Source organism: Gossypium hirsutum, chromosome D08 (genome assembly GCF_007990345.1).
Source record: "Gossypium hirsutum isolate 1008001.06 chromosome D08, Gossypium_hirsutum_v2.1, whole genome shotgun sequence".
NCBI classification, from domain to species: Eukaryota; Viridiplantae; Streptophyta; class Magnoliopsida; order Malvales; family Malvaceae; genus Gossypium; species Gossypium hirsutum.
This window is the reverse complement of record NC_053444.1, coordinates 47108253-47118766: the sequence shown is the minus strand read 5'-3', so window position 1 is coordinate 47118766 and position 10514 is coordinate 47108253. Positions and strand designations below refer to the sequence as shown.

Sequence of the window (10514 nt, the reverse complement as noted above, 5' to 3'; positions counted from 1 at the left end):
ATGTTCTCATTGGTTTGGTGTGTTATCTTTTTTATTTTAATATCATTAATTTTTTGAACCAAAAACTATAACGAAATGATATTTTAGGTAAAAAATAGTTTAGATATTAAAATAGAAAAATGAGTATAATTTTGAGGTTAAATCATGACATAAGCCAAAAAAAAAAATTGTAAAAATGCACTTAACAAAAACATTATGTAAAAATCAATGAAGACTTTGGTTAAAATAGAGGCTTTAGGGATGATAGTGTTTTAGGTTCAAATCTATTTTGGGTTTAAACTGTCTTTTATGGATATATCATAAAATAAAAAAAAGATAAAAATAGCCTCACAATAATATTTATTACTTTATAAGTAGAAATATTATTTTAATCATTTCTCAACTAGATTAGTGCTGAGTTGACTCGTGACATATACAGAGAAAGTTAAACAAATAGATAGGTGTCATGAATTCAATTTGCACTATAATTTTGTTTTTATTGATTTTATATCTAAATACAAAAAAGAAAAAACACCATTTCTACTCAGTGAAGTTGATATTATCAATCAGTTTGGCTCAATCGAATCATCATCTTCAAAAAAATACAGATAAACCCTTAGAAATAGAATACAATAAGCAATTGTATTTAATATTTCCAATGAAGTGTAAAAAAAATTGCCAAGTTTTATTTGAAATAAGTTGGCATGTCATAAATATTATATTTTGAGACGAAGCAGCCGATGGTCTCGAGTCTACCAAGTAAACGTTTGAGTGGAGCTAACAATTGGATTTGTTGAGGTCACCGCTTACGTTAGCATGAATGATGCTATTGTCTCAATTACTAGTATATACTTTATCCATGAATTATAAATTAAATACATCTGAAGTTATTAAACTATTCTAAATCATGTTGGTCTTCATCACAATCATTTTGAAAGTTAACAAAACTTGAATTTTTATTAACAGTTGACTTTTATTACAATTAGAGAAAACATGTTTGAAATGCTCTGTCGAGTTGATTTTGCTATAGGAGCGAATTCCACGGCTTCGAATTGTGGTGTCGGAAGGGTTACGAAGAAAATTAGATGACGGCCGGATTTAACTACGGAGGTGTCTGACCCGACAATGGATGGAAACGGGCAGACGGTGCAAGAGGAGATCGTGGCAAAGGATTCATACAACATTAAGTTGATGGCAGATTCATCGGATCCAAATGGGAGTGTTGGTATGGAAGAAGATTTCAAGTTACAGGATGAAGATGTGATGACGGAAATTGTGAATGGAATTCCTTCTATCACATTTTTATTCACATTTTCGGACCATGTCCATAAGTTCATTGAAAAGAAAATGGCTCTATCAATTGTGATCAAATTACTGGGTAGGAAAAAGGTGTCTGTTCTATGGAATATTAGGGGCTGATTTCAGTTAATGGATCTGTAAAATGACTTTTACCTTGTCCGGTTCCAGGAGAAAGATGACTTTGATAGGGTGGTATGGGTGGTGTTTGATCATTACTTGTCAGTGAGAACCTGGTCAGCCAGTTTTCGACAACCAACAGTGAGATGGATACTTAGGTAGTTTGGATCTGATTATTGGGGTTGTCTGAATGATATTACTCTGGTTTTTTGCTAAGGGCCATCGGAAGTATGATCGGATCGGTTTACAGGATCGATGCTCGGACTGATGCGGCAGTTAAAGGGAGATTCGCGAGACTGGCTGTTAGTGTGGATCTGAAAAAACCCCTGGTTTCAAAGGTTAGAATCAATGGAAGAATCCAAATAGTTGAGTATGAAGGATTACCTAATATTTGTTTATCGTGTGGACTTTTTGGACATACCTCCTTGTTATGCACTGAAAACAAATCGCCTGCGGCAGAGGATGCAACTGTTGCTGGCGGATCCGGGGTTGAGAATTTAGGTCTCCAATCTCGAGTGGAGGAAGAGGCGTTTGGCCCTTGGATGATGATTGAGCGACAGTAAAGGAGGAAATCACGTGATCCATCGGAAGGAAGAACTGTCGGTGGTAACAAGCGTTTCGGGGGCTCTAAGTTTTCCGTGTTGGAGGCTGAAGGGGAGGAGACAAGAATCAACAATCACAGGGTGAGTGAATCGATTGGAACTGGTGTGATGGAGGAGAATCTGATGATTTTTTCATTGAAGAATGAAACGGTGATAGAAGTAAGGAAAGGAACGTCTTTTTTAGAAAGGAAAGTTGTGGAGGCGGCTAATGGGGATGCTGGGGTTAGGAGAAGGGACGTTAGGGTTAAGGGTAAAGGGTTGATTGGAAATTTTGGGCTTAAGTCTATTAGAAGGGTTTTGATGCCCAATAATGGTGGAGGTGGGTTTGTCTAAAAAAAGAATACTAATGGGTTTGGTATGGGTGTTTTGTTGGGCAGAGTGGGTAATGAGGATATTCTGGGTCCAATTTGGATAAATTAAAGCACGCGACGTTTCGGGATATTGAGATTGAATCGCATGGTACTGGGGCTGGGAAGGAGAATAATATGTTTAAATTTGGAGCTACCGAGAAAGAATCTTTGGGAGAAGGATCTAAGCTTGTTTTAGAGGACAATATTAAAAAAGGAAATCCTCTTGATGGTAAATCGAGCTACAACGTGCAACCTCCCGTGGACGTTTCAGCAGCTATGGAGGGTATTGTGGGTAATTTACATAAGGCTTTGGAACATTCGAATGTGGGGTTTACTTCCTTGATAGAAGGTGAGAATTTGACAGTAGTTCCTGATCATGACGTTGGGGTAAGTTGCTAGTGCCGTGTTTTGTTCTGATGCTTGATCTTGTCATATATTTTGATGGATTAAAATTTAATTTTTTGGAATTCTCAAGGTGCAGGCCACCCCCATTTCCATAAATTTATTTTTGAATATAGATGTGTGTTTCGTCCTGATATCTTTTGCTTATTTAAGACATGGATAAGTGGTTGTCATGCTGATGGAGTTATTAGCAAATTGGAGTGTTCAAACTCTTGTAGAATTGTGGCGAATGGATTCTCATGTGATATTTGGGTTCTCTAGAATGATATTGTTAATGTTAAAATTTTGCGATTAAATTCTCAGGCTATTCACATGTGGATTGGTAATGGCCAAAAATTGTTGAGATTTTTTGCTTGGTTGTTTATGCTAGTCCCCAATGAATTAATAGGCATATGTTGTGCGATCATTTGAATTCTGTAGTTGAGTCATGTGATGAACTTTGGCTAATTGCTGGTGATTTTAATTCGATCCTGGATATATCTGAAAGGAGAGGTAGCACAACTATAACTAGGAATGGATGTCTTCTGTTTCAGGATTTTCTTTTTTAATAATGGCCTTCGGAATTTGGGTTGTTTTAGGTCTCACTTTACATGGAATACTAGTTTTGATATGTTCACGATTTTACCTGTATAATTGTTTAAATCATCTTCATGATCAAATCTTCATCCGGAGATCTCGAATACGACCCAGAGATCGAAAAATCAGCACGAGCACGACGGAAAGAGACAGAAGCTCTTAAACGTGCAAGTAAAGCAGAAGTTGAGCTAGGAAAAGGGCTCTTAGAAACCGACATTGAAAAATTGAGACAAGCAATTCGTGCAGAGGCAATTCGACGTAGGAAACAAGTCGAAGTAGTTGATCTTGAGACCGAACCACTTTCTGAAACAAAAGAAGTAGAAGACAACCTCGGCGAACCAGAAAGGATGGCGAACCGAACCATTCGTCAACTAGCCGCTGCTCCCAACGAGCAAACACCGTTATGCATAAACTATCCAGTCAGAGAAACCCCGTTCGAGTTGAAGTCAGACCTGATTCACCTTTTGCCCACTTTTCGAGGCTTGAAGAATGAGAATCCACATACCCACTTGAGAGAATTCCACATGGTCTGCTCAAGCATGAAACCACAGGGACTAACCAAAGAAAAAATTAAACTTCGGGCCTTTCCTTTCTCTTTAGTTGATACAGCAAGAGAATGGTTATTTTACTTACCCCTGGTTCTATTACAACGTAGGATGACTTATCTCGTGTTTTTCTTGACAGATTTTTCCCAGCATCGCGAGTAGCTGAACTTAGGAGAGACATAGTGAGAATTCGCCAAATGGAAAGCGAATCGCTCTATGATTATTGAGAGCGGTACAAAAAATTGTGTGCAAGTTGTCCTCAACACGGTTTGACCGAGCAATCACTTCTTCAGTATTTCTACGAGGGTTTGCTCCCTATGGAAATGAAAATGATTGACGCGGCTAGTGGGGGGCGCTTGTCAATATGACTCCTCAAAAGGCAAGAGAATTGATATCCACCATGGCGGCAAATTCTCAACAGTATCGGCCGAATTCAGAACCCACAAGATGGGTTAATGGGGTAAACGTTTCATCCTTAGAAGATAAATTGGATAAGCTCACTAATATTGTTCAATCTATGCTTACAGAAAAGAAGAATCGGACCCAACTATGTGGAGTTTGTACTACATCTGAACATCCGACGGATTTGTGCCCAATCCTTAACGAAAATTCAACGGCACATATCGACGCTGTCGGAGGTTTTCCGGGACCTCCACAAAGACGATATGATCCATTTTCTAACACCTACAATCCCGGGTGGAAGGATCATCCCGATTTGAATTACGGAGCTAATCCTCGATATAATCCATCATACCAATCGAGACCTTTGCAACCACCGTAACTGCCACCCAAGCCGAGCACATCTCTAGAAGCTGTTATGGAAAGACTTGCCGTCGATGTTGCGAAGTACCAACAGAGGACAGAAGCATCAATACAAGAGATAACTAATCAAGTTAGTAAACTCTCGATGGCGGTTAATCGTTTGGAATCTCAAGGTAAATTACCTTCCCAGACAGAGCCGAATCCTCGGCAGAATGCAAGTGCAATAACTTTTCGTAGCGAAAAAGTTCTGGAAACAGTTCCAGACGAAAGTCATTGCAAGACAACGAACGGGAAAAACAGATCTCTGATCCAAAAGCCAGACCGGAATAAAAAATTCAGGAATCAGTTGTGGTGCCACCTCATTTTCCAGGGAGACTCGCGAAGGATAAGAAAGAAAAATGAGGAAAAAGAAATCCTCGAAACGTTCAGGAAAGTGGAGGTGAATATCCCTTTGCTCGACGCTATCAAACAAATCCCTTGTTATGCGAAATTTCTCAAGGAATTGTGCACTAGCAAGAGAAGGTTAATAGGTAACGAAAGAGTAAATGTAGGAGAAAATGTCTCTGCAGTACTGCAAAAGAAAGTTCCGCCCAAATATAAGGACCAAGGTATGTTCGCTATTTCCTGTGAGATAGGTAATGTAGGCATTAAGAAAGCCATGTGTGATTTAGGGGCTTCCATTAATGTTATGCCTTATCCTATATATAAGTTGATTAACGCGGGTCCTTTGAAAAAGACAGGAGTAATAATCCAGTTAGCAGACAGGTCAGTCATCTATCCCGAAGAGTTACTTGAAGACGTCCTTGTTAAAGTTAACGAATTAGTTTTCCCTGCAGATTTCTACATTATTAATATGGAGGACGATAACTCCACTAATTCGTCTGACATTTTGCTTGGAAGACCGTTCCTAAGTACCGCGAGCGCAAAAATTGATGTTCAGAGTGGAACATTGTCAAACATTGTCAAAAATTGATGGCGAAATCGTGAAATTCAATGTCTACGAAGCCATGAGTCATCCTAACTCATTGTCAAATATTTCCAGCATCGATAGTATAGATTGTTTAACTCAAAATTATTCTAAATATCATGACTTTGATGAGTTGGAAACTGTCCTTTACAGAAGCATTGACATGGATGTATTGAGTCGTCTCGAGGAGTTAGCAGTTATAGAAGATCCGTTGCGAGAAATTGTCAAACACTTGGAGACGCAACCATCGTTGACGAATCGAGGTAACCAATTTGAACTATTACCTTCCCAAATTAAAATGTTGCCTTCAATTTTGCAGCCACCAACCTTGGAGCTTAAAGCGTTATCGGACCACCTCAAGTATGTCTTTTTGGGAGAGAAAGACACCTTACAGGTAATAGTGTCAAACAGACTAACCAAAGACGAGGAGGAAAGTCTAGGTCAAGTTCTAAAGGATTATAAGCTATTGGTTGGATAATAGCCGACATAAAAGGGTTAAGTCCATCCACTTGTATGCACAGAATTTCCATCGAAGATAACACGAAACCAAATAGAGATGCTCAGAAGCGCCTTAATCCACCCATGACGGAGGTAGTAAAGAAAGAGATCTAGAAAATGTTGGATGCTGGAATGATATACCTGATCTCTGACAGTGATTGGGTTAGCCCGGTTCATGTCGTGCCCAAGAAAATTGGCGTGACAGTGGTGCAAAATTCATCAGGAGAGCTAGTTCCTACCCGAGTCCAGAATGGATGGAGGGTTTGCATCGATTACAGGAAGTTGAACGCAGCTACTCTGTAATGCTCTGGCTGCTTTTCAGAGATGTATGGTGAGCATATTCTCTGACTATATCGAGAAAATCATTGAAGTCTTCATGCATGATTTCACAGTGACTCTTTTAACGAATGTCTCGATAATTTTGCTAAGATATTACAAAGATGCCTAGAATTTAATCTTGTTTTAAATTATGAAAAATGCCACTTCATGGTTGACAAAGGATTAATTTTAGGTCATATAGTTTCCTCAGAAGGTATTGAGGTCGATAAAGCAAAAATGGATATTATTAACTCATTACCTTACCCCACATCTGTGAGGGAAATTCATTCGTTCTTGGGCATGCAGGATTTTATAGATGATTCATAAAAGACTTCTCGAAGATCGCGCAACCGCTTTGTAGTCTGTTACAAAAGGATAAAGAATTCAAATTTGACCAGACTTGTAAAGACGCATTTGACGTGCTGAAGCAGAAATTGGTCTCCGCCCTTATAGTTTAACCACCAAATTGGAACTTCCCGTTCGAAATCATGTGTGATGCAAGTGATCGAAGTGTGGGAGCTGTTCTTAGCCAAAGAATAGAGAAAGAGCCTCATGTGATCTACTACGCTTCGAAAACCTTGGATGCTGCCCAAAGCAATTACACAGCCACAGAGAAAGAATTATTAGCTGTTGTGTTTGCTTTAGATAAATTTTGATCTTACCTATTGGGAACTAAAGTAATTATCTTTTCTGATCATGCAGCTTTGAAATATCTGATAGGGAAGAAGGAGGCAAAACCTCGACTGATCAGGTGGATTCTACTTCTGCAAGAATTCGATTTTGAAATTTGAGATAAAAAAGGATGTGAAAACTTAGTAGCTGACCATCTGAGTCGATTACCGATTCCAGTAGACGACACACCATTGAAAGACAACTTCCCAGATGAAAACCTATTTTCAACAAATGCGGTTCATCCTTGGTACGCAAACATAGTAAATTATCTCATTACAGGTACTGTTCCTTCGGAATTACCAAGGTCTAAAAAAGATAAGATCAAAAAGGATGCATGGTACTTCATTTGGGATGACCCTTACCTTTGGAAGCATTACTCCGACCAGGTAATTCGATGGTGTGTAGCAGAAACAGAGGTACAGTCTATCTTAACTTTTTGTCATTCTTATGCACGTGGGGGATACTTTGGACCTAAACGCACCGCACATAAGATTCTCGAGTGTGGACTATTTTGGCCAAGTATATTTCGTGACGCATTCTTATTCTGTAAAACCTGTGAAAGATGCTAAAAATTCGATAATCTTAGCCGTCGAAATGAGATGCCCCTTACTCCCATCCATATTTGCGAAATTTTTGATGTGTGGGGCATCGATTTTATGGGTCCTTTTATTTCTTCTTTCGGTAATTTCTATATACTCTTAGTTGTTGATTATGTTTCTAAGTGGATAGAAGCAAAGGCTACTCGCAATGATAATGCTAAGACTGTGATTGAATTTCTTAACAGTTCTATCTTTTCCAGGTATGGCACCCCACGAGCATTAATCAGCGACAGAGGAACTCATTTCTACAATAAACTCGTAAGTGCACTTATGGAAAAATATCGAGTGCCTCAACGAATTGCCACTGCCTACCATCCACAAACAAACGGACAAGCTGAAGTGTCAAATCGAGAAATCAAGTCCATATTGGAGAAGACTGTTAAACCTAACAGAAAGGATTGGAGCTTGAGACTAAATAACGCACTTTGGGCTTATAAGACAGCTTATAAAGGACCAATAGGCATGTCACCTTATTGACTTGTTTTTGGTAAACCGTGCCATCTCCCGGTCGAATTTGAACACAAAGCATTTTGGGCAGTTAAGCAGTGTAATGTGGAGATGGAGACCGCAGAAAGAGCTCGAAAGTTGGACATTCAGGAACTCGAGGAAATTAGAAACGATGCATATGAAAATGCTCGAGTTTATAAAGAAAAGATGAAGGCGTTCCACGATAAGATGATCACTAGGAAGCAGTTTTCAATAGGACAAAAAGTTCTCCTATACGACTCCACCTTAAAAATTTTCGCTGGTAAGCTTCGATCCAAATGGATAGGTCCATTTACTATCACTAATTTATTCTCAAATGGTGCAGTGGAAATTTAAAGCGAAGAAACCCGGAAGTGCTTTAAGGTGAATGGTCAACGATTGAAACCCTTTTACGAGAATTTTCAAATGCACACGATTGAGGAGATTGTTCTCGAGGAGCCCAAAATTTGAATAACAGGTCGTCAAGCTAACGACGTTAAGCATAGCGTTGTTGGGAGGCAACCCAAATTTTCTTTTCCTTTATGCAAATAAAATTTTTGGTAAAATGGAAAATGAGAATGCATGTCAAGGATTAGTTCTGTCTAAGGAAAGACTTGGTACTTAAGTATGTCCATTGTGACTCACCTCTCTTTCCTGGGAACTTACGTGGTGCATTTATCACGATTATTTTCCCAAATCTCGTAATTTTGGTTTTTAATAATTTATTTCTTAAGTTTAAAGCTTAGCTAATAAATTTGAAAAAAAGAGAAAAAAACATTTTAATTTTAATTTTCCTATTATTATTAATTATTATTTTATTTAATTTTTGTTTTTTCTATTTTTACAGAGAAACATTCCAAGACAAAATTTAAATTCCACATGTCAACCCACAAATTCTTTTTATTTTTCAGCCAATGCCCACTCTACATATCCACCATTTTAAAAACCTTTTACCCTAAGCTAGCCCATTAACCCAAACCCAACCCATCATACCTACCCAAAATCAAAAAGAAAAAAAAATTTAAACCCAAAATTTCCCACCCCAACCGTTCATCCCTTTTCTAATTAAAAAAAAAGAAAAAAAAACCTCACACCCATCAAATCAAACTTTTTCACCTAGAAAAAACCCACTACCCCATATTAACTCTCCACTTTTACCCCACCTAACCGTCTACTCCTCGCAAATAAATAAAAACTTCAGCACCAATCAAATCCTACACCTTTCACCCATCACATCCTAGCCTTCTCTTTACCCAAAAAAAAACCGCCGCAACCGTGCCGCCCTAGAAGAAACCGTAGCCCAACTCCGATCGTCGTAGTCTACCCGCCCCATGAGCTGCCCGTTTCGACCGATCACCCTTCGTACAGCCCTGTCGAACCACCTCACTCATCTGACAGCCAAAACTGCACATCTCCCCGACCAAACATCCATGCACGTCAATCATCACAACGGAGACCATCGAGAAGAATGTCGCGATCCCCAAACGATGATGCTGAAACACATTCAATGCAAAGACAAACCCGAGGCCGCCAACAGCTACCTTTTTCCGGTTCATCAACTCCAACGGCAGACAATGCCGAAAATTACAAAAATGAAACGAAAAGTCAGGACACTGAGTATCATCCACGTGAGCGAGGTCAATTTCGACAAGAAAGAAGATTCATGCCCCCGGAGAACAGATTTCACGGGAATCTAACATTTACGAATCTGGCACATCAAGCGCAATTCAAACAAATTCAACACCGCCCTCTTCCAGTATATTTCGTACGATCCGAAACGTTGCAAAGACATAGGAATTCATAGTCCTGCACTTCGATATATACACCAATTCATTGCTTTCAATTTTTCGGGACGCAATGATGCGTCTGCTTCTTTAACTAGGACTGAATTATTTTTTCTATGATGCATGCATTCGGGAAAAAGGTAAATTTAGGATACTGGTTTGCTATACAGTTTCAACATGTTTTGCGATCGAATCGGCCACTTATTTTGGTTACTTACATCACACGTTTAGCCTCTAATTTGAATCCATCAGCTGTCAATTTTAGTTCTTTGAATTTGGCATACAAAACGGACTCTTTGGATACATACTGTTTGGATTCTATGGGGTTACTTGCCGATACCCCTTCTTCTTTTTATTTTGTTCCTCCAGGTACAAGAACAGATTGGTCACATAGAGTGTTCAGACGAAGACACTAGCACGGACCAGAGCCTCCAAATTCTGTCGAATCTCGGTTAACCCGAATCGAAGAAGGACTCGACACTTTACGTACCTTAGTGACAGACGTTCTCACACATCTACGAGACCATCCTCCACGACGTGGAAATACATGGGAAGTTTATTTTTCTTCTTTTGTCTACT

The 10514-nt window shown here is 39.1% G+C and overlaps 1 protein-coding gene and 1 long non-coding RNA gene across 2 annotated transcripts; one reads left to right on the top strand and one right to left on the bottom strand.

Annotated features, from left to right (window-relative positions):
* Positions 1 to 908: 908 nt before the first annotated feature.
* Positions 909 to 2303, bottom strand: LOC107910676 (uncharacterized). The gene is made up of 2 exons (XR_001687716.2): positions 1817 to 2303; positions 909 to 1721 (listed from the first exon to the last, which is right to left on the bottom strand). It is a non-coding gene; the product is annotated as an uncharacterized lncRNA (long non-coding RNA).
* Positions 2304 to 4687: 2384 nt separating this feature from the next.
* Positions 4688 to 10183, top strand: LOC107910664 (uncharacterized). The gene is made up of 2 exons (XM_041098221.1): positions 4688 to 6428; positions 6722 to 10183. Exon 1 carries the CDS (start codon positions 4688 to 4690, stop codon positions 5603 to 5605), a length of 918 nt encoding a protein of 305 aa, XP_040954155.1. The 3' UTR covers positions 5606 to 6428; positions 6722 to 10183.
* Positions 10184 to 10514: the final 331 nt, after the last annotated feature.